The sequence below is a fragment of the Crotalus tigris genome, unplaced genomic scaffold, assembly GCF_016545835.1.
Source record: "Crotalus tigris isolate CLP2741 ecotype Arizona unplaced genomic scaffold, ASM1654583v1 scf7180000018275.596634, whole genome shotgun sequence".
NCBI classification, from domain to species: Eukaryota; Metazoa; Chordata; class Lepidosauria; order Squamata; family Viperidae; genus Crotalus; species Crotalus tigris.
Window position 1 is genome coordinate 137,820 of NW_024096919.1, and position 25,185 is coordinate 163,004.

The 25,185-nt window shown below is 37.0% G+C and overlaps 1 protein-coding gene across 12 annotated transcripts in view; it reads left to right on the forward strand.

Moving 5' to 3' along the window:
- IQSEC1 (IQ motif and Sec7 domain ArfGEF 1) overlaps nt 1-25,185 on the forward strand; it is a 270,339-nt gene that overhangs the window by 113,838 nt on the left and 131,316 nt on the right. Inside the window, exon 1 of one of the 12 annotated variants that reach the window (XM_039349425.1) lies at nt 4,156-5,674. The exons of 10 other annotated variants lie outside the window; for them this stretch is intronic. In XM_039349425.1, the coding sequence (XP_039205359.1) occupies nt 5,598-5,674 (77 nt within the window). In that variant the 5' untranslated portion in view covers nt 4,156-5,597. Of the gene's footprint in view, nt 1-4,155; nt 5,675-22,606; nt 23,049-25,185 lie in introns of those variants that run through there. One more of the 12 variants, XM_039349426.1, reaches the window with a different exon arrangement.

Here is a 25,185-nt window from a genome sequence, read left to right on the forward strand (position 1 = left end):
ATAATTATTTTTATACAATTTTGCATTGGAAGCAGATAATATAACCCCCAAATATTTTACCTTATCAACAATTTCAAAGTCTGTTAACTTAACTAAAACCTGTTTATCACCATTAGTCATATTTTTAGCTAATATTTTAGTCTTATTATTATTAATTTTAAAACCAGAAACACGTCCATATTGTTGGATCAATTGTAATAATTTTACCACCGAACAAGTAGGTTGAGACAAAGTAACAACCAAGTCATCTGCAAAGGCTCTTAATTTATATTCTTTTTTATTAATTTCTATTCCTTTTATTTCTTGAGACTCCCGAATTTTAATCAACAAAATTTCCAATGTTAAAACGAACAATAACGGAGATAACGGGCATCCCTGTCTTGTACCTTTTTCTATTACAAAAGCCTCTGACAAACCCCCATTTACAATAAGTTGAGCAGTCTGTTTTTGATATATATTAGATAATACTTGTAATATATTTTGTCCAAAATTCATCTCCTTAATTAAACATAACATAAACTGCCAATTCACTTGGTCAAAGGCTTTTTCAGCATCCAAAAATATCAGGCCTGCAGAGACTTGGTTATTCTTTTCTAAATACTCTAATAAATTAATGATTTGTCTGACATTATTTTTCATATACCTTCCAGTTATAAAACCCGATTGATCCTTATGTATAAGCTGCTACAAGATCCCCATAAGCCTGTTGGCTAAAATTTTTGCAAAAATTTTATAATCCACATTTAAAAGAGATATAGGCCTATAATTTTTAGGCAATGTAAGATCTTGATTGTCTTTTGGAATCAGTGATATAAATGCATTACGCCAAGATGGAGGGATCTCTAACCCCTGTAATAAGTTATTAAACAATTCACACAACGGTTGAGTCATCTCTTCTACTAGAGTTTTATAATAAATAGATGTCAACCCATCCGTACCCGGCGCTTTGCCCAATTTCAATTGTTTAATAGCTGTAACAATTTCTTCCTTAGTAATTAAACCATTAATCTCTTTTTCCTGATCTTCTGTTAATTTAGGAAAATTAACTTTACCTAAATAATTGTTTATATCTGTAGTTTGAATATTAGTACTCTTGTATAATTTTTGGTAGTATTCTAAAAAAGATTTCTTAATCAATTCTTTCTGATAAACCAATTTACCATTATAATTTATTTTATCTATATTCCTCTGTTTCTGTTTCTTTCTTAACTGATAAGCCAACCATCTCCCTGGTTTATTAGCGTTACAAAATGTATTTTGTTTCATAAATAGTAAATTGGTTGCAGCTTGATCAGCCATCAACATGTTAAATTGTGTTTTTAACAGTTTTATAGCTCCTTTCACCTTTTCATCTAAAGGATTTGAAATTAGGAGTTTCTCTTTTAATTTAATCTCCTCTTCTAAATCTTTACGTTTCTGAATCTGTTTCTGTCTATGCAAGTTATTCATTTTTATCAAAATACCACGCATAAAAGCTTTACTTGCATCCCACACCATTGACATTGATGTTCCCTTATTCATATTTAAAGCAAAATATTCCTTTAAACATTCCTTTAGTTTGTGAACATTTTTTTCTTGTTTAAATAAATTCTCATTCACCCTCCAGGATCTCCTGTCTTCTTTCTCAGCAAACAGTTCCATCCAAACTGGACTATGATCAGACAATGTCCTAGGAAAAATTTTTACATTCTTCACCCTGTTGTATAAATCTGTTGTGATCAAAAAAAAATCAATTCTTGAGAAAGATTGGTGTCTATCTGAGAAGAAGGTAAAGTCCCTTTCTTCTTGGTTACGTTCACGCCAATAGTCTCTCAATTCCCAATCTTCTTTCATGTCAAAGAAGGCTTTAGGTAGTTTAGCCTGTTTAAAAAAAGTAGAAGAGCCTTTTTTGTCCTTTTGTATATCTAAGACACCATTCCAGTCTCCCATTAAAATCACAGATCTATAGTCCAACAAGGTTATTTTCTGATGTAGCAACCTGTAGAATTGCTCCTGTTGCTGGTTTGGTGCATACAGCCCCACAATAAGAATTTTCTTGCCATATAAACCAAGTTCAAGCATAACATATCTTCCATGAGGATCTGATTCTAACAAGATAGCAGATAAATTCTGCTTAACATAAATTACCACACCCCCTTTTTTCCCAGGGGCGGGAGATACAAAATGAGATCCTAAACGAGGATTGTTTAAGTATTTTTGATCTTTAGATGTAATATGAGTTTCTTGCAAACAGATAATATCATTGTTGTGTTGCTTTAAATAATGGTAGATTTTTTTTCTCTTTTGAGGAATATTTAATCCATTAACATTCCAGGTCAGGAGCTTTGCCATCTCCCTTGGCCTTGAGCCTGGAGAAGATCCCCTCAAATTCTGCTACTGAAGAGTATGTTGCAGAGCTTTTGGGTCTTGCTCCTCCCACCGGCATTGAGACAATTTGCTGAGTAGATTCTTTAATTTCTTTTTCTTTTTTCTGTTGTTCTTTTTCTTTACGTTTATGTGCTGCACGAGTCATTCTCTGTTCTTTAACCTCTGCTTGAGACATCCATACCACCTGTCCAGCAGTCATCGCACCTGTACCTTCAGGTTTCTGTTCCATCTCTTTATCACTCAAGACTTTGTGCATCATGGGCAAAGGTGAGCCTGCACCCAGGACCGTTTTGTAAAATTCCTTAGCTTTAACAACTGTATTAAGTCTATAACGTGTCCCCGCATGGCTCAAAACAATACCCATCGGAATCTCCCATCTAAATGGCATCAGTCTTGCTTTAAGTTCATTTGCTAGAAAAGCAAAATCTTTTCTGCTTCTTAAAATTTTAGGTGGAATTTCCTTTAAAATAATAATATCTTGGGCAGCAATCTGAAATCTTTTATTGTAAAAAATTTGCAGAATCTGATTTCTCAAAGACTTCTTAGCAAAATATATCACCACATCTCTAGGCAGATTCTTCTGTTTTGCAATCCAAGAATTAACTCTATAAATTCTTTCCACTTCCCCACGTAACTCATCTTTATCTATATTCAAAATAACAGCCAAGTCATTAATCACCATTTCCATCAAGTCTTGGGTTTTATCTTCTTTCAGGCCTCTTATTCTCAAAGCATATTCCATCTGTCTGTACTGAAACATGAGAATATCATCTTGTGAAGTTTCCACTTTTTTCTGCATATCTTGGAATTTATAATCCAAAAGTTCTACTGTTTCTTCAATTTCCTCCACTCTAGAATCCAGCTTCACGACCACTGAGGCCACTCCAGATAAAGCTAAAAGTATGTCATCCCTCAAAATAGTATTATTTTGTTCTAAAAGCTCCTTCATCTCTTTCTTCATTTCTTCCTTACTTTCAGATTTATTCTGTTCCAAAAGTTGCTTCATTTCCTCCCTAAACTGTGACACAGCATTTACCATTATTTCTTTAATGTCTTGTGCTGATGTGCCAGATGGGGGAGGTGAAGGTGGAGTAGTTTTAGGTTGCTGCACTGAGGGTATTATTTTAAGTTGTTGTTGCACAGTAGAAGTAGCAGGAGAAGAAGTTACCTTAGGAGCTGTAGTAGCTGGTTGTCGTTTTGAAGCCATTTTAATTTATCTTTCTTTCTTCATAAAAATACCAATAGAAAATAAAAAATCCAAAAAATTAAAAATAAGGTAAAATAGAATAAAATAGAATCAATTTAAAAACTCCCAAAAAATAATAAAAAAATAAAATAAAAAGGAAAGCAGAATTAAGCAACAGTTCAGCCAGTCCGTCTTTCAAAGGAAAAAAAAACTTTCAAAACGCCATTTTACTTTCACTCTCACTTTTCCGCCCGCGAGAAAAAAAAGAAAGCTCAAAAAGTAAAAAAAAATCAGCACATACTAAATAAACTAAATAAACTAAAAAAAAAATAAAATAAAACTAAACTATAAATAAAATCCTTTAAACAGTTCTGTCCGGTTTAAAATTACTCACGGTTACTTTAAATACGGAGATGGTAGCGGTGTTTCGCTTTGTTTCCGAAGAAACAAAGACAGCTGAGAGGCGGAGAAGGCAATGAACTCCGAGGGAGCACTCTTTCTACCCCCCTAAAATAAAAATCCAGGGAAGGTTAAGAGGTTCTACCTCTATTCATGCGATCTCTACCCCTTCCCTTCGCCCGGGAAGAGGATTGCGAGCCGCGGGCCAGCTGATGAACGCTGTGCTCCGCGGATCTGACACCGTCTCAGGAGGACGGCTACAAAGTAGCCGCCATCTCCACCGCCTTAACCACCGGAAGTCCGGAACATTTATTCTTTGCATATTTTTATACCAAGCATCTGTCATGTATGTAACGGAAGCTGCACATTAAAAAAAAAAGAATATGCAGAAATGTGTAGTCTCTTATTCAAAGATAAAGGCTCCAACTAGCTTGAGGTTTCCAAGAAGAGTAAATGAAAGCTGATTTTATCATTCCTGCCTCACTCAAAAGATTCAAATAGCAAATGCTTCTAATATTAGAGTTCCTTTTTTCAAAGCACCTCTTTGCTAATTGCTTCTGTGGTCCCCTTAGAATAAAATTCCACTGTAACTAAATGAGGACTAGCTGCTATTTCACAGTGCTGTTAATTAGCCTCGCCCCAAATTCAATTTTCGCTGATGAGATTGCTAAGAGTGTCTCAGTATTGCTTGTTATACATGCATTATATCTCTGGAAGCCAATGAGAAACTGTCATCAGGCTTCCATTTTAGATTTTATCAATGTGTTTCTGTTGCCATAACAACCAGAATCAACCTATCTCTGGGAGGCTTTATCCTACTGGCTTTTATAGCTGGGAGCGTGCCCCACTGTGCACCATGTGGTTCAGATGATTAGTTTTTCTTCAGAGAGACCTAACTGGCAAAGTGTGTTGGGATTAAGATAAGCATAATTTATTTTGTGACTAGGGAGGGTCCACACTTCTGTGTGTCACTTCCTACCTCTCTTCTTTTTCTAATCATAAAGAGACTAACATTTTTCTATGTGCTGGCAGACAATGGAGCAGATGTGATTCACAACAGGAGGAGCAGGCTTTTTTTTTTTTTTTTTTTTGAAAAAAAAGTTATATTCAGCTTAGTTGCAGAACTGAGGAGTTTTATATGATATTCTCTATATCTGTTTGTCCTCAGCAGACTGGAATATTTGCTTGCTTCTTACTCAAGAATTGTGAATTTTCCTGATGTTTTTGTAGGGGCCTTAAAGAAACCTGACTGGAATATTTCCTAATTACTTAAGATTTTTGGAGTGGTCTAAATTGGCAGAATTTTTCTTTTTCTGTTTGTAATGCCAATCACTGGTTGTCTGAAAGAGCGGTGGGAAAATTAACTGAAATCAAAAGAAACATGGATCAGAAAATGAATTTGTAGCCTTTGTACTATTGTCTCTTTGTATTAAAGGACAGCACTGTAGCTATGCAGGTGCAGTACCATGTGGATAAAGAGCTGGCATACATTGGTAGCAACAAAAAACCAGGCTGCTTTCTCTTAAAAGAGGGGAGGGAAATTAACTGTAATACTGTTTGGCCTTTTTCTCCATTAAGAAGTGTGATAGTCTGTTATTAAAGATTACAAGCAAGGTTTTACTTGCTGCAACTCAGTTGTTTTAAAATGCTGAAGTTAAAGGCCTTCTGTTTGGATTATTGGCAGTTTCTCTGTCTTCAGCCTCTTCATGGTTTCTATAAAAGGTAAGTAAATGTTGAATCTAAAATCTTGTCAAAACTGAATGTCTCCAGGCTGCTCAGCTCATTTGCTGTAAGGCACTTTTACATGGAGAAGAAAGGGGTGTGGTGGGGAAAATTAATGCAGACTTATTACAATGGTTGAAAATCTGCTTGTTCCCTTTAACTGTCTGTGGTGATGATGGTTCCTGCTATCCCCAGATGCTGCGATACTGTGTTGTGTTTATACACATTTAATTTAAAATAGAAATCTGCTAATTAGTTTTAATTCATAATGAATTTTCTTGGCCAGGGAAGAATGTTTACTACTGCTAAATTTTACCCATTACAAATTGTGCTTGGTTTGGGAGAAGGTGGGAATTTATAGAGTAGAGATTAATGTTGCTACAAAGAAAAAGTTTAATAGACCAGTTGTTTTTAATATGGTACAAAATCAAATGCTGTCCACAGTTGTTCTGACAGAAGGCAGAAGTGATAAATGGGAGGGATGGTCGAAAGTAATGAGACTGAGTGTTGAGTGCATTGTTCTTGTCAAAGTCATGGAACAGCAAAATAAGCAATTTAATTTGACATGTATGCTACACTGATGGCTTTTTTTAAGTCTCACTATTGAATATAGCTTCTTAATTAGAGTAACACATAGTTCAATATTCATAATGCCTGAAAGCTATTTTTAACAAAATAAATCAACCATTAATGCATTAATTTTGTGTCAGAAAATAAGAGATATGCAAGATTAGTAATTTCAAATTTATGATACCAATATTGTAAAGGAAATTTGCAGTTTTTAATAAATTATATCTTTTAAAATAATCTCTCTTATATAGTTCTGAATTTACAGCTTTTTGTTGAAGATACAATATTTGAAATTTTATCTTGAAGAATTTCTTGGTTTGCAAGAAATCTGACATCACTTTTTGATCCACGTAGGCAGTTTCTATATTATTTTAGCTAAAAATGCTTCAACATCAAATCATTAAACATTTACTATTTATATGCATTTTTTATTTATGTCTAATTCCTGTCTAATTAACATTATCTTAAATGAATGAGAAGAAATCAAAACTATTTCTTTTTGTTCTACTCATGATCATTTTTATCTCTATATATTTAGAGCTTATCCTGCAAATGAAATGGTCTGGATTTACACACAAAATGAAAAATGCATTGCTAAAATAAATAAATGACATTAAAGTCTTAAAAGTTTTGAATTGTAATAGAATATTTAAGTTAAACCTTTTGTTTATTAAAACTAACAAAAAGTGTGAATACCAGGTAACAGAGAATGTATCATTAGTATAAAAATATATTAGAAATATATTTCTAGACACTCTCAGTTCTTCATTTGAATTTTTAAATCTTTGATTTAAATGCTCTTGGGAATGTGCCTGAAGGCCATTTAGAATATGTGTATGTGTGAGAAAGAGAGAGAGAAAGAGAAAGGGGGAGGGAGGAACGAGTGCCTCTGTGTGTGAATTGTATGATCTGAATTGGAAATTAGTGTACTCTTTCATTTACACATTATTTATGGAGCGATGGGTAATAAAAGGTTTGGGAGTCTTTCTGTCCTGTAAGTGGGTAGATGTTTGCCTCTAAATGGTATGATCTAACATGCAGATGAATGAAGTTGTTAGATTAAGTGCACTTAGAACAGTTGCAAGTCACAGAAAATAATTTGACAATCTGGTATGTTCAGAAAGCATGCTTAATGAAGTCATAGAGAAAAAAAATCTAGCAAATACATTAACACAACAAACTTTGTTATTGTCAAGTTTAGTTAGATTTGTTTTTTAATGCAACTGAGGGTATTATTATACCAGTTCAGTCTTTTTAAATAGTTTGTGGTTAATATATTGTACAACCATAAAAAATTGGTTAGCACGTAATCAACTTGAACATGTGTCAATGTAGCCTCTGTCTACTATATTTTACTACCACTTCCTGAATCAAGTAGAAGAAAACATTGAAGGAAGGTGTTATAAGACAACTAGAAAAATATAGTTAAATGTGAAAACAGTACTGCAGTGACAATGAAATTATCTGCTTAAAATATGAATTTGGACATTACAATATATTTTTCTGAATATTTCAATAATTGATATTAAAAACAAGTTTGCCTGAAATGTAACATGACAATTTTTAAGATATGCTGGAAAGACACAAAACTGCTTTCAGTTACGTCATTACCTTTTGAAGAACAATGAAAAATTATATAAAATGTGAAAGACAGTTTAATGATTTCTCTGAGCATATTTTAATGCTAGTTGTTTTAAACAAGATTCCTGATTGGTTAAAATACAGGATGCAGTGCATACTTGAATAACTTTTGATTAATTGCCAGACAGAAGTAAAAGCTAGTAAAATAAGGAAAACAATGACAGTACTGCTGACAGCAAGGACATCTGGCAGACTTTTCCCTGGTTATCCAAAGAGAAGTTATTATAACCATATAGATGTCAATAATTATTTTACCATACGCAACATTCTTATTGTGGTACAAAACATCCATTCTAAAATAGTGAGGCAGAAAGATACAATAGATTTCATCATACTGGCTTAATTAACATGAACTGTATCCCCACTCCATACTCCCCAAAAGAGAGTAAAAGTAAAGCTTAAATCAGAAATAAATGGGCAGTGGACTGGGAGGACAGGTATAGAAAGAATCACAGAGGATAGTAGGGTAATGATGCAAAGTGGCAAGACCATCATGCAGCAAATGAGACTAGGTCTATTTTTTTCCTCACTGTAATTGTGTTAAATCTATTTTTATAGATTGACCCTTTCAAACAGTATTGCCAATTTTTAGCAGTAATGATGGGAGGGTTTGAAAGCTTCTCTCGTCCCATCAATTGAGCCCTATCTATTCTTTAGGGAATGTCATAGAAACTGACTGTAAATCCTTCATCTTCTCCTATAGCTTGACATCCTTGGCAAAAGTATATGTTTTAAGCATTGTTCCCACATATAGTAATGTAATTGGTAGCAAGGATAGAAAGGGGGGGAGGGAATCCTTCCTTCATTTTTTGCATATAATAGCTGACTGAACTGCAACTCTAAACAAATTCATGGATAGAAGACAATATTTGGAGAAGTGAAGGCATAAAATTCTCCCTGGCATGTTTTGAATTACCAGCCAGCTAATGATTTGACTAGTGTAACACCAATATGTTATTTTCAAGCCTAGAAATATGAAACTTATTTCTGTAGAGCTATGTAGCCAAATAATGAGATTTTTTTAAAAAATTCCCTGCTTTTTTCCAAGATTTATGGAAATAAATAGTATAGAATTATCATACTTTAAAAATAATCTTAAATTTTGTTTAAATATGTTCTATTTTATTATGTTCTCAAAAAATTGAATCATATGCATGCATTCACTATACACATGCATACACATTCTTATGTTTAAGAGTAATGTTTGATAAAATTCTCCTTTTTTCTACAATTGGTAATAAAATTTTATTTATTTGTTTTATTTTCAGTGTATTATTATCTACTGAAGTCTAGATTAAGTTTAGAGATCACTTGTATATTTTTCTGTAATTTAAAGTATTCAGATATCCACTTAATCTGATGCATTGAATTGCAGCCCACTGCAGTATATGTAAAAAACCAATTAATCAACTGCATTTGTGTTATGGCTATAATGTGTGTACAACAGCTTAGTTGTAATAATCAAAATGAAAATTTTGTAATTAATACCATATTAAAAATAAAGGAAATATCACAAAATACACAAATATCAAATCCTTAACTTTCTTCCAAGATCAGTGGATTAAAGGATGCTTTGCGTTCTATACAGGTGAAACTCAAAAAATTAGAATATCGTGCAAAAGTTCATTTATTTCAGTAATGCAACTTAAAAGGTGAACCTAATATATGAGATAGACTCATTACATGCAAAGCAAGATAGTTCAAGCCGTGATGTGTCATAAGTGAGATGATTATGGCTTACAGCTCATGAAAACCCCAAATCCATAATCTCAGAAAATTAGAATATTACATGCAATCAATAAAACAAGGATTGTACACAGAACAATATCGGACCTCTGAAAAGTATAAGCATGCATATGTACTCAGTACTTGGTTTGGGCCCCTTTTGCAGCAATTACTGCCTCAATGCGGCGTGGCATGGAAGCTATCAGCCTGTGGCACTGCTGAGGTGTTATGGAAGACCAGGATGCTTCAATAGTGGCCTTCAGCTCTTCTGTATTGTTTGGTCTAATATATCTTAATAAAAACTTTCCATGACAAAGAGTTACCATTCCTGCTGCAAAACCGAAATAGTTACTAAAAGGAACAGTATCCTCTTTAATACAGTCAATACCACAGCTTTTTCCAGAAATATGGTGCAAATTAATAGAAATTCATGACACGCTGATGGCAATTCCCCTGCAAATTATGGTTATGACAGGAACTATTACAATGCAGAGGCAATTTTCTACAACACTGATGAATGCAATAATGTTTTATGTCTATATTTTGCTGGGGTCCATAAATATTTTAATTTGCACATGTAGAATGGATATGTAATACATAATGCAATTGCATTGGAAGTCTGGTTCAGACAGTTCCTTGAGATTTTGTAAAGCATAGTCTTCTCTTAATGCTTCCTCTCTGAGTGTGGCCATCATAGACACGGTGGAGTGCCAGGTCTACTTATCACAGGAATGCTGGGACAGCATAAGGGAGTTGGTCCTCCAATTATGCAGGAGTCGAACTGTAACGTTGGCCAGGCTTTCCCAGTTGTTAGGAAAAATGATCTTGGCCATAGCAATCGTCCCCTGGTCCAGGCTGCGCTCCAGGGAACTTCAGTGGTTCCTGCTCCCCTTCCAGAGACAGAACCTCATCGCCTCCCAGCAAAGGGTGAGACTCCCACTAAAAGTATCACACTCTCTCACGTGGTGGTTCTCGCCCGCCATGCTCAAGGGATCCTCCTTCAAGGAGCCAGATCGGCTTGTATTAACAACTGACGCCAGCCTGTTCGGCTGGGGAGCGCACCTTCGCTCACAGTGGGCACAGGGCCATTGGTCTTGCTCAGACCTTCGGTACAACATCAGTTGGCTGGAGCTCCAGGCCATACATCTGGCCCTTCGCCACTTTCACAGTCTGGTGACAACGCGTCATATATTGGTCCTCACGGACAACGTGGTTGCCAAGGTTCATATAAACCGGCAAGGGGGCACCAGATCTCGGACCCTATTGACCGAAGCTCTTCTACCGGGCTCCTGGGCAGAATCCAATCTGGCCTCCATCAAGGCCGATCACATTTCGGGGGAGGCGAACACTCAGGCCGACCTCCTGAGCAGGGCAACGGTGGATCACTCAGAATGGCAACTCCACCCGAGGATTTTCAGATAAATTTGTCACCAATTCGGCTTGCCGTTGCTGGACCTCTTTGCATCCTCGATCAACACACAGCTGCCTCGATTCTTTTCCCGGTTCCCATCTCCAGGGGTGGAACAAATGGATGCTCTTCAGAGCCCATGACCGGAGGGCTTGCTTTACGCCTTCCCTCCTCTCTCTCTCCTCCTGGCGGTCATCCGCAAGCTTCTTCGGGAGTGGGCGGAGATCCTCCTAGTGGCTCTGTACTGGCCACAGAGACCTTGGTTCGCCGATGTGGTGAGTCTCTCCCTCTCAGATCCATGGAGGATTCCCCCGGACCGGGTTTCGCTCAGCCAGGGGACCATTCTCCATCCGGACCCCCAATGGCTCCAGTTAGCCATCTGGCACTTGAGCGCTCAATCTTGTCCCAGGAACTTTGCTCTCCAGGGGTCATTACGGTAATCCAGGCTTCCCGTCGCCCTTCTACAAACCGCATTTACGAGGCCACATGGAAAAACTTTCTCTCATGGTGCTCGGTTCAACACTTGTCACTCTCAGACCTTACCGTTCCCCATATTCTGGACTATCTGTTAGAGGGTTTGGAGAGGGGCTTGGCCCCGAACACATTGCGCAGACAGATCGCTGCGCTTTATTTATTTATTTATTTATGAGACTTATATACAGCTTTAAGTGCAAGCACTCTCTAAGCGGTGTACACAAGTAAGCAATGTGTGTGTGTGTGTGTGTGTGTGTGTGTGTGTGTGTGTGTGTGTGTATATATATATATATATATATATATATATATATATATATATATATATATTTTTACATTGCCCCCAACAATCTGGGTCCTCATTTTTACCTACCCCGGAAGGATGGAAGGCTGAGTCAACCTTGAACCAGTGAGATTTGAACCGCTGACCTGCTGAACACAGTCAGCTAAAGTGGCCTGCAGTACTGCACTCTAACTGCTGCGCCACCTCGGCTTTCCACAGTACTCACCTGTGACTCAGCGGCTTCCTTGGGACATCACCCCCTATTCCGCTCATTCCTCAAAGGGGCCGCTAACACCAGGCCCCTGTAGTGCACAAGTACCCTTCTTGGGAGCTTCCACGTGTTCTTCGGGCCTTGACCAAGTCTCCCTTTGAGCCTCTAAAAACGTGCAACGAGCGCTATCTGTCCCACAAGGTGGCATTCTTGGTGGCGATCACGTCGGCATGACACATTTCCAAATTGGCTGCACTTTCTACCCGGGATGACCTGTGCATTTTCCATCAGGATCGAGTGGTTCTCCGCCTCAATCCTACCTTTCTTCCAAAGGTCAACTCTCTTTTCCACAGGGCCCAGGAAATCGTGCTCCCGGATTTCTGTCCTAACCCATCACAATGGCATCTATTGGACGTCCGCAGGGCGCTCTGGTACTATATCTCACAGACAGCGGCATTCTGTAACTAAGAGGCCCTCTTTGTCTCCTTCCGCCCTTCCTCCAGGGGTCGGAAGGTCTCCTCCTCCATGATTGGCAGGTGGATGAGGGTGTGTATTGCAGGGGCGTATCAAGCTGCTTCATTGTCAGTTCCACGATGGATTACGGCCCACTCTACTCGGAGTGCTGCTACTTCCGCGGCCTGGGCCACTCAGGCATCCATTGAAGACATCTGCAGGGCGGCCACATGGTCTTCACCATCTTCTTTTATACGGCACTATAAGATTGATAGGTTTGCCTCGGCGGAGACCTACTTTGGTAGGAGGGTTCTCCAACAGGTCGTACCTCAAAGTGTCATGCTGGACCGGCCTGCTCCCCTCCCTCAGGGACAGTAGGCTTTGGTATGTCCCATTGGTGGATTATCCATCTCCAGTGCTGGAGAAGGGACGTTGTCTTATCTGAACGCCTTTTCTCAGCACGGAGATGGATAATCCACTCCTGCCCTCGCAGATTACTTAGGCCTAGGGTTAGATTGATGAGCCAACACATCTTGCAGTCAGTCAATGGCTACGCTCGCGTCAAGAATGGGATCTTTATAGTCCAGGATGGGCATGGCAACTTTGGCTGACTTGATCTGATTGGGCAGGAACACAGTCTAAACCCATTGGTGGATTATCCATCTCCGTGCTGAGAAAAGGATTCGGGTAAGACAACGCCCCTTCCCTGCAAATTATGGTTATGACAGGAACTATCACAATACAGAGGCAATTTTCTACAACACTGATGAATGCAATAATGTTTTATATCTATATTTTGCTGGGATCCATAAATATTTTAATTTGTACATGTAGAATGGATATGTAATACATAATGCAATTGCATTGGAAGTCTGGTTCAGACAGTTTCTTGAGATTTTGTAAAGCATAGTCTTCTCTTAATGCTTCCTCTTTGAGTGTGCCTTGATTTTGGCATAAAGATCCAGCTTATTAATTAATACATCTAGTTATATTTATGGCACTTGTGCTTAACACTTATTTTTAATTCTAAAAATAAATCTGGCTCATAGCTTTCCTTGACACTTTTCAGTATCATAGTTTATGAAAACTGAAATGTATATTGAACTTCAGAAGTATCAAACCAGCATAATAGTAAGAGGACATGCACATTCTGCAGAAAGTATGCAAGTCTTATCACCATTTCTTTGCCCTTGCCTCCCTTGAAGGTCTAATTTCCACTCCATCTTCATTATATTCATGCTGTATTTGCACAGTAGAGGCTACCAAGGTAGTAATTAGCCTTAATTTAGCTTTAACTTGAAATAGAAAAGGTTTCATTGTCATCTATTTTGTTTCATTTAAGTCACTAATGTTTGTTTAGATTCCTTATCATGTAAGGAAGTGATGTAATAGTGCAGAGAGGTTAGCTAATTTTAAATGGAATATATTATTTGAACTTGCAATTATATAATCGGTAGTAATTATTGCCTTGATTAGATTAAAAAAAAGGAACGGGTTATAACATACTGAGTTGTATATATCCTTTTTAAACTATTTTGGACATTACTAAGTAAATATTTCCTATTTAATATAGAAGTAATTATTAAAATACATACGGTAGTATAGCAAACTATAGTAAGCATGATTCCTTATTTCAGATTCTTTTTTAGTTATGTTTTTGAGTTAAAGAACAGCATGGTTTAATATCTATAGGGTCTATGTTTCTATAGGGCAGTGGTTCTCAACCTGTGGGCCAGGACCCCATTTGGGGTTGAACGACCATTTCACGGGGGTCTCCAAACAACGCAGTCCGCCATTTTCCCCTCCTTTTCCTTAGCTCCTTTTCCTTATTCTCTATTAGAATAGAGTCTAATTCTATTGGCTTTCAAAAGCCAATAGGAATTGTCCAGGCTGTCTCTGCCCTGCTGAGCCCGCCAAAAGTCCCATTCTGCAAACGGTGCTGCACCAGTTGAGTAGTCCTCGACTTAGGACCGGTTGAGTAGTCCTCGACTTACGACCGGTTGGGGGTCACGGCATTAAAAAGATTGAGAACCACTGCTATAGGGTCTGTGACAATTTGCTGCAGCCAACTTGCCATGGTCAACTCACCATGGCCAACTCGCCACAGGACAACTCGCTGCAGGACAAAAATTACACTAATACCAAAAAAATTGTGGAAAAGAATAATTAAAGAAAGGTTGCAAAAGGAAGAATAGAATGAAATGTAAATGGTAAAAATTGAAATAATTTTTAATTTATTTTAAATAATCGAATAGAATTGTTAAATTGTCCCACCATGAGTTGTCCCACGGCGAGTTGGATGTGGCGAGTGGTCCCACAGCAATATGGCCATGGTGAGTTGGCTGCAGTGAGTTGGCTGTGGCAAGTAATCCCATTCCCATTTCTATATGCTATACCTTCTATAAAGTAGGACGCTGTTAGAGATCATCCAGAATACTATTCATTATGATATGGAATGATTACATTTAGGGAAGGGATGAGAAATTTACTGACAACAATAGGTGAAAAAGTTAAAAACACTTTTAATGACTACATCTACTGTATTTATAGATTTTGAGGCCAACTTCCTCCTTTCTTGCAGACAGTTTCTATGTGTGTATTGTTGAATTCAGTAGATTTTTTCCACAAATAAATATGCCTCCTGAGAGATTAATATCAACTAGATCCCAATCAAAACTGATTTATAACTATATTGTCCTCTTTGTGGCATCTATGTGTTTTGTGTGAAACAATGGAATGATGTAAAACAAAAAGGCAATGGATCTATTATAGATTTAGTTTAATGTCAGGATTCCTGGGAACAAATGATTTCTTTTCACTTGAGAGCAAGCTTGTGAATCATAGTGTCTGCAGTATATCTCTCCAAGGAAAGTAGTGTTAAATAAAATTTATTGTAGCTGCAGAGCAGCTGAGCATACGTATCCTCCTTTCTAGAATAGAACCCTTAGTTCTATGTTATTTTTATATGTAGTCTACATTCTGCAGAGTTTATATTATGATAAAATAATATGGAAATAATCAAAAGAAAATTCTAAGCAGCATGTATAGAGCAAATGCATAAATAACATAAAGATTTTTAATCTCTTTCCATGCATACCAGTACACACAATCCTTGCCATTTGTAACTATGATCCACTGCCTACATTATAAAATGCATAATGAATATTTGCCACTTCATTGACATTGAAAAATGCAATTGGAATGACTGTATATATTATGGATTTTTTAACTTTCTAAAATAGAAAAATTAAAATTGTATTTTCTACGTAATTTTGAATGCTAATCTCTAAGACTTATCTAAGTAGAAAATTGATAATGAGCAGGAGCCATGAGTCTAGGGGGATCTCCAAATTGCGCACCAACTCAGTCTGGGGAAGTGTCACCTATCCAGAGTCAGAGATTAATTATCATCTGGGCCTGAGGAGAGGGAATCCAGAGCCATTCTGTCTTGCTAGGATAGGATTGAGTCAAAGCCAGTTCTTCTCCAGCCAGACCCTTACAACTTCTAGATACTTGGCCAAGACCACTACAGCACTTATCTGGCTAGGGGTGGAGGTATCATTAGCAATGGGGTATCATTAGCATACTGATGATGATGAATCCTATACCAATGGATAACTTCCTTCAGCAGTTTCATGTATGTAGATATTTAAAAGGAGAGGTGAAAGACTCAAGCGCAGAGCTATCCCATGTTGCAAGGCCTAGTAGCTCAACTTGTTCTCTTCCACCAACTGTAACTGGCTGCAGATGAAAGAGAAAAATCATTTTTACAGAGTGCTTTCCGGTCCCAACCTCCAAAGGTGTTCCAGAAGGATTCAGTGGTCGATGGTATCAAAAACTATTGAGAGATCCAGAGTGGGCAGAATGGTTGCGTGCACACACCCATTCTGAGCCCTTCAAAGGTCATAAAAAATGTGACCAATGCTGCCTTAGTGCTATGCCCTGACCTGAACCTAGATAGGAAAGAGTTCAAATAATCCACTTCATCCAGGGTGTTTTGTAACTGTGTGCCAACCACGCTCTCAACAACCTTTCTTACATAGATTGGGCAAAAGTTATCTAATACTGTTGGATTCAAGGATAGCTTCTAGAAAAGGAGGTGCCCCATTGCCTCCTTCAGCATAGGAGGTACCACCCCCTGTCATTAGGCGGCCATAATTACCCCTTGGACCCGACCACATGTCACCTCCCAGAAGACTTAAACAAGCAGGTGGGGCATGGGTCCAGAACTTAGGTGGCTGAGCTCACAGTTTCACAGTTATTTTGAGGGTAACTGGGTTCCAAACCATATAATTCTTATTTGGCTAGGGTAGACCCAAAGTGTATTGCCTTATGACTTTTCAATATTAGTCAACTCTGAGGAAGAATAAAATTGTCTTGTTTGGAAAGAAAAACTGAAACGAGCATCCTATAGCAGTTACATTTCAGGTCAATATCAAAGATCATGGCTAATTTTCCCCTTGGCATTATATTATGCCTTGGAGACAAGGATATAGTCTTCTTCTGATCAATGTTCTTCGCGTTCTTAGATGAGGCAGTGTGTTCTGATCTTTAGTACTTCTGTTCTAGAATAACTCAATAAGGAAGGGAGTGCCTCATTTGGCAAGGAAGACCAAAACAAATTCTCTGCAACTCTTCCATCTCTGACCAATTTTAGAAGGACAAGTTAAGCCTATAGAAAATCACTAACTTTTTGAGATAAAATTACATAATATTCTACATCTAGTTACACCCATTCCAATTCCAATTGCTGGGACATTGCCAAGTATCATTTATTTTAACTACAGGAGATACAGCTCAGTATTACTCTGCATACTTATTGTGTCACAAACACAGCTCTTTGGATCAGGCTAGTATCATCTAATACAGAACACTGTCTTCCTCTTGTAGCAGTACAGGACAATTATGATTATTGCAGACATTTGATTGGGATTCTTGTGAACATGAGCATTTGCGGCTGCATGAATTTAAAGTTCTTCCCTCAACCTTTCTGCCAATATAAGAAAAAGACAAAACACTAGTAGCTGTTCTTTGTCTCTGTTAAAGTGTCTTGCTACATGAAGTAAGTTTGCACTACAACTTCTGTATCTCTGAAAAATAAAGTAATGTAATGAAGTTAGTCCCAAAGGTGCTTTTCAAAAGGCAACTGGACTTCTTTTTTTTTCTTGAAGATGTTTTATTTCTCATCCAAGAAGCTTCAAGAAAAAAAAACCCCAAGAAGTCCAGTTGCCTTTTAAAAAGCAGTTTGGGACAACCATGACCTGGGTGATTGAGAACTTCCAGAGATGTAATGAAGTTAGGATCTACATCCCTGGCCAGCAGGAAAACTGTTGTTCCAATGTGTCATTAAAATCCAGTACAAATGACAGCATGCATTTTATATTTTCAGATAGAGAAGAAATTCAAAAGGAGAATCTAAGGGTGGAGTATTTTTTACATATACATGATCTCATTATCAGACCATTTCTTACTCAGTTTTGAACTTTGTGATTTTTCTCCACCCAAAGCTTTAGGAGTTTATTAAATTTATTTTCTCCAAATGGCTAATAGAATCTGATGGATTTCCGAAAGTCCATAGGGATTTTCTTGTTGATACAACTGATGCTCCTATTGATATCCTATCAATCTACGGGATACAGAACTGACCTGGGCAATTGACATCTCTGTATATAAGATCCCTTTTCCTCTTCCAGAGTTCATGAAAGTTCTACATATTTATTCAAGGTAAGGTCAATAAAATTAGATAGTATGATAGCTAGAATACAAGTGAAAGAAAACTGAATGAAGTTCTCATTCATAATAAAACCTGTATATCTGTTAGAGCCAATTGTAGTCTAGCCTAATGAAAGAAGAAAACAGTTGATATACCACCGCTGGAATGTGAAATTTTCAAAAGTATGTTAAGATTCCACAAACTGGTTTCATAGCTTCTGCTTGCTAGTGCACAGTGAGCTTTCTCACCCATGATGTAATGGTGGGTGAGAGGGCTGACTTTAATTGCATCGCTGAAGCCTGAAGCGGGGTATGTCCCCTCTTAGAGATGTATCCTGCCAAGCGTGAATGGCATGTGCCATTAACCCAAAGACAGGATATAACCATTGTCATCTGAGAAACTCTGAAGATGTCTAACGTCAGTAATCCAGAGATAGCAAGTTGGGAGGCTCTAATTTATGAATTTAAATGTAGGGATCAAAGGGGATTATTGCATGTTTACCAGCCTCCCTGATATACAGCAGCCTCTCTACCTGAATGCTGTAAAGTTGTGTCAGATTTTAACTTGCCATCCTTGGGTACAGACATCCTTTGGACCTGATCCAAATTTCCTCTGGACTACCTCTGGGAGAACAAAGGAAATGTTATACCTGCTTTTTTATTTTGGGGCAATGGCAGTGTGATCTGGACTTGAGAGATATTACCATCAGTTCCTTGATATGAACAGATCAAACTCTGATTTTTTTCCAAATAATTATATTAAGAATTATACACAAAAAGAATAAAAATCAATGCAAATTACAAAAAATACAAGCATAAAAATACCAAATGTCAAAGGAGGGGGATGAAAATAGGGTGCTAGAGATGGAAAAGAAAAAGAAGTAATTTCTCCCTTGATGCCAGCAGGTAAAAACAATTTTAACAGCTTACCACTCTCTTTAAATAAAACAAAATCACTTTTGTCCCTATAGCTCACCTCTTAGGAAGGAAAACAAAATCAAAATGTTAATCTTTGGCAGCAAAAGTCCAATAAGAGCAATCACATATAACTATTTTCTTCATAATCGTGTTCCTCTCTTAGATAAGAAAGCAATGTCCAAATACAATGTCAATCAATCTTTGTCAGCAAAAGTCCAGTAAGGGCAGCCAGATTTTCCTTGTTTAACCCTGATTGAAAAAGCCAATATTATAAATCTGCCCTGACTTTTTAAAAAAATATTTTTAACCCTTCAAAAAAAGTCACAGGAATAATTTGCTGTTCATCTGTGTTTCAAAGTAAAAATAATTCAGAACATTAACACATTTAATTTGTATCCATAAGTAAAATGTATTATTTTGTTCATTACTTCTAAAAAAAGTCCTTCCAAATCTGAGAGAGCTTTTTTATATATCTAGAAGAAAAAATTATCCAAATCAATTTCCTGATTTAATGTTTATTCATCTGCTTTAGAGAGTAAATTATCCATCAGATTCATTTGTATTACATTTAATTCTCTCTTCAAATTAATTTCATAAACATCCTTTGCAGCTCATTCTTGTTTTACAACTTTATTAGAACATGTTCTGTGAAACTTATCAAGTGTTTCAAGTGTTTAATCCATTCTGTCAAAAGAAATTAGTTGATATGTATTCAAAAATTTGCACTAAAGATTTCTGCTCTAATTTCTTTATCCTCTGGCTCTAGTGTCCATCTTTAAGGTCTTCTTATAAAAAAACCTGAAAACAATCTTCACTTTCTTATGAGAAAGTAAGTTCTAAATAATTCAAAACCATAATTCCAAATCCCTCTGGCCCCTTAATCTGTTATTAACTTTTTAAAATCCATATACTAAGTCCCCTTTTGCTGCATAGTCTTCTAAAATCATTTACTTTTAAAAAGTTTTACACCATCATCTTTTAAGAAGAGGGAAAGTCACCTGATAAATGAAGTAAACCCTTGCAGTCTGTCAGTCTTAATCTATCTAATATGCAAAGAATAACCCCCCCAAAAAGTGATTAAGATATAAGGCTTAGTTGAGCTTAATTTCCAAGCTTGATGTAAATCCCAACTCTCAGCCACTCCACTCCTAAGCAACCATAAAAACAGTTTCCACAGTTTACTCATGAGGAGTTGCCATCCAGAGCCGTATTGATGATCTTGACCAGGAGTCTTCAAACTTGGCCCTTTTATAACTTGTGGACTTCAACTGGTTGAGGAATTCTGGGAGTTGAAGTCCACAAGTCATAAAAGGGCCAAGTCTGAAGACCCTGATCTTGACTATCTTTTCTTTGTTCCAGAGAGATTACACTTACTTGGATCAAGCTTCTAGCAGTGATTTCTCTCCCCAAAGTTATGTTGCTAGCTAGCAAAAGTCCACACCCCATGTAGCTTACAAGGAGTGTCAACAGATTACTCTGTTGATGGAGTTCTCTGAGGTGGCATCCCATTGCAGAAAGGTCAAACCAGTTCAGGTATCCCAATACCACCTACAGCATCTACTGGACTCTATTAGTTTCCAGAGGGACTTTAAGCTAGACCATCTCTATTAGTCCAATGTTGTTCTTAGAGAAATAAGAGGCATGAGTATTAATGTTTTCACAATTTTGAGTTTAGATAGATAGATAGGTAGGTAGGTAGGTAGGTAGAATAATGCTACCTTTTTTGAAAGAGATAGTTATGAAACTTCTCCTTAAGTGGCTATTGCTAGACCCATTTTCATCCAGTCTGTTAACATTTCATTTTTACTAAATGGTAGCTTATTTATTGTGACTTGCCTGGACTTTCAGCAGCTTTCATTAGTCATGGTATTCTTCAGCATAGGGGATTGGATATGAGATATGCGTGATGCTTCAATAATTGTTCTCCTTTGTTTCAGTCTCGTTCTAGTCAGTATTGACAAAGAACCAAAGATATATTTTCTTTCTGTTTGGATTAAGGCATCTTTCTAGGCTTTCACTGACCAAGGGCTCCAGAAATGAGTGCAATTAGCATACAAGATGAACCCTCTTAGCTATGATTGCCATCTACAATTTGAGCAGGAACTGTAAGTCCAGGTGGATCTCCACAATATTTGTCAATTCAGAATGAAGGCTATCGCTGTATGGATGGATATTTCTTGATAGAAGGGCTTAAAATCCAGGCCAGATCTTCCACATCCAAACTCCTTCGGCCTCCAGGCACTAGGAGAGAACCTTGATGACATCACTTCGGTGGCCTGATATAAAGATGTATGATTTAATAACGTCAGTGTACTGATAATTGTTGATGAATAATCTCACCCAGCAGCTCCATGGACCAACTCTATGGACCAGGGGATCGTAGAGCTCTGAGAAACACAGAGTATTAGAATTTATAAAGTAATTATCTAGGGCAGGGGTCTTCAAACTTGGCCAGTTTAAGACTTGTGGACTTCAACTCCCAAAATTTCTCAGCCAGACACGCTGGCTGAGGAATTCTGGGAGTTGAAGTCCACAAGTCTTAAACTGGCCAAGTTTGAAGACCCCTGATGTAGGGTCCTGAAAATGGCCATATTTTCACTAGTAAGGCTGATATTATTGTTCTCTTTACAAATTAATTTACAAGACCAGTGGTAATAGGAAAAAGAAACCTTCACAATGTTCACAGAAAGCTCTGGCCTTCCTCCAAGTATGAAGCTTTGTTTTTCAGAAAAACAAAACAAGGATTATAATATAAAGGCATTCTTGTTCAGAAAATGGCTTGAATTTGGCTCTTTGTTTCTCAACACCATAGTATTACAAATACTTATCTTTGTTCCTACAATCCAAAAGAATCTAGATGAGTTTTCTATTTCACTTTGCATGAAAAGTATTCCATGAAATCCACAGGCAACAAGAACAGAAGGGTCTCTTTTATTAGATTTCTAACTGTATATAATGATGGCACAGGCAAAATGGTTCTTGAAAGAATTATTATTCAGCAGTAAAGCAAATATTACATATACTTCATTTATACTATATATACTGTAACACAGTGTTGGAATTCAGCCAATTCACACCAGTTCGGCAGAAGCGGTAGCTAATATTTTGTTGCCCAGGCCCAGAATGGACTTCAGGAAGTGACATCCACACAGAGAACTGGTTGTTCACATATTTGAATCCCACCACTGTTGTAACATATTTGTCACATATATTATAGATGCATAATGAGTAATCAATAATGCTTAAAGTGCAACATTTCTTTCATTATTTTAGCTTGGTAAAATAAATGAATTACCATACAGGATTTATCTCTAGTTTGTCCGTTTTCATTTAAGCTTTTCTTTCTGAGTAGCTTTTCAATAACAGACTTCCCCTACTGACTGATATTTTATATAATATTGGGAGTCATTCCTGTAATATGTGTTCATATCCAGCATTGGAAGATTACTCATACTTTTTCTGGCACAGAACTTCATTACATTAGGCAAAAGTGTTGGGGTGTTTACACTACTGTCTTTATATGAATTAATTATGTTTCCTGTTCCTAAAGCACTTGTGGTTCTAGCAAATAATGTCCTTGAACCATAGAAATAAATAACCAATAACAGTTACTTCCTTAGTCATGTGTACCAAGAAGGAATTGTTACTTTCCAAACAGAGCTGGATTTACTAGTTAGTGAATAATGTAAATACTGAAGAAGGCAGTAATTTGAGATCTCAGATGGGAAAACTGGCCTCCCTCCGTGAGTTTCAGAGTTTAAGCCAGCAGACATTAGGGAATCATTGTGAGATCATGGATCAGAGCTTGACTGCCTCCTGAAACTTGGCTAACTTTTGCTCTACGACTACAAAATGTGCTACTTTATTAGGCTCTTCGGAACAAGTGTGCTTTTTGCAGCATTTCTGAGGTGGTCATGACGGGAGATGGCAGTGCAATGTGGAATCTAATGTGGAAATACTGCATTTCAGTCAGGACAATCAGGTACTATTTAAAAGTTACAGCCTGTCCTGTGGGCTCTGTCTGTTTGTCTAGGGCAATGTTCCATTCTGTTGGCTTTCTGTACAATACAGCAAATGCTGACTGAAGAAGAGTGTTATTATTTTCCTTTGGTTGTGCTGGGTATCAAACTGTTTTAGCCCTAAATGTTTAACTCCTTTTGAATGGATAGTACTTACAGGCACCACAAGTGAACTTTGTAGGATATAAGTAAAACCATAGGAGTAACTTAACATATTCCTTTGGGTAGTATTGTCAGAGTCTTACTTGATGCTCTATATGTTTTTAAAACAAGCTATCCATTTGAGTACAGCAAACTGTGGCTGCTGTGCAACAATCCTTTCCTTTTTCTTCTGACCTGTTTGTTACATTAAATGTTTTTCTAAGCTTTGATCCTGTATCTTTGAAAGAAGCTGATGTGAGGAAGGACACCATTAAGAAAGTACTTGAAATGGGCTTAAGGGTTTTTTTCCTTATTTGTTTCATGCTATGATTTCTTTAAACTGCATGGGATTTTTGTAACTCTCAAGGAAATACATGGCCTAAATGATCACTGTATTTCACACTGTAATTATTAACTGTGGTAAAGAAATAGCCTAGTCTGGATATTTGCATGACTTTTCACATTTATTTAAACATATAAGAGGCTTTAAGATTTCACTTTCAATTCTAGAGGGGGGGGAGATCTGTTGTAGCTGTAGATCCCATGGGGTCCAAAGGGCAAAGGGTTACTTAATATATAAAGTAGGATTGATTGCTTGAGCTTTCTTTTCACAAATATAAAGAATAATTTTGGTCGGGATTAGAGGCACTACTGGTGTGACTATGGAATAGTGAAATAGTTTCCATTATCTTAAGAATATTAATTCTGACCTTCAGGATATAAAAAAATATATACCCTTAAATATATGCACAAAAAATAAACAGTAAGGTGGAAGCAGTGAGTCATACACAAGTAAAAGCACTGCAGATTTAAAGAGGATTGGTATTTGTTTAAATAGCTGACAAATAACTATTTCTATCTTTGCTATAAATGTCTGGACTAAATTTAGATTTACCGTGTTTTCAAGTATGGTGATGTTTTAGCTATGCCTCTATCACTGCATTCCAAACTAATGATCTAGATACAGGACTTTAAATATTTGGAATAAATGTTAGTATGAAATGTTAGTTAGATGTCATGAGTCCACTGTGAAGCAGTATTGAAGTTAGCTTTTGCTTATACAAATGTATTCAGAATTCCCCCATGTGATAAGAATTACAAACCCTTAAAGCAGCTTTGTTAATTCTCTACTTTTCTGAAAGAAAATATAAGATAAAACCACAGATAGGCTACCAATAGGCTGCACATGGTATCTAACTCTCTTTATTGTTTCCACTTTCATAAATTTCAGTCTTTTCCATTTGTATATCAGTGTACATCACCTAGCCTATTGGAGCCCCGAACTACCCACCCATAATACCAACTTTGGATTAAGCTCTTTCCACATTGGTCTTTCTTCCCTCCTATCCCATTTCCTTCCTTCCTTCCTTCTTTCCTTCCTTCCTTCTTTCCTTCCTTCTTTCCTTCCTTCCTCCCTCCCTCTCTCCCTCCCTCAAAAAGCTTTGAAATTTTGTTTTTAGATCTAATCAAAAACAAATTATCCCAGAAATTAGCTGCTATAGTCAGCTACTATAGAGATAGACATTCCTTTTTGGCTGAGTTCAGTAAAGAGTTTTAAACATGTTGAATACTTAAATCATGCCATGAGGTCATAATTTCCAGATTATCATATTTCAGAAAAGGATACAACTTGATTATTAACTGTCCATTGATGCAACCACTTTCATTTTCAGCAATGTTTTTTTCTGTCTAGTTGGACCCAAACTTTCATTAAGCAGAAGCATTATCAATTACAGGAACAAGTATACAATTGTGTAAATAAAATCCCTTCATCTCTTGTATGTAAAAGAATCAGTGCTTTTTTTGTTAAAAAAAAAAAAGGTGCCAGAACTCACACACGTCATACAACCCGCCTTGCCTACCCTACAAAGTTCTATCCAAAAAAAGGTGCCAGAACTCCGTTCTGGGCGTTCTATGAGAAAAAAAGCCCTGAAAAGAATCATTTACATACAAGAGATG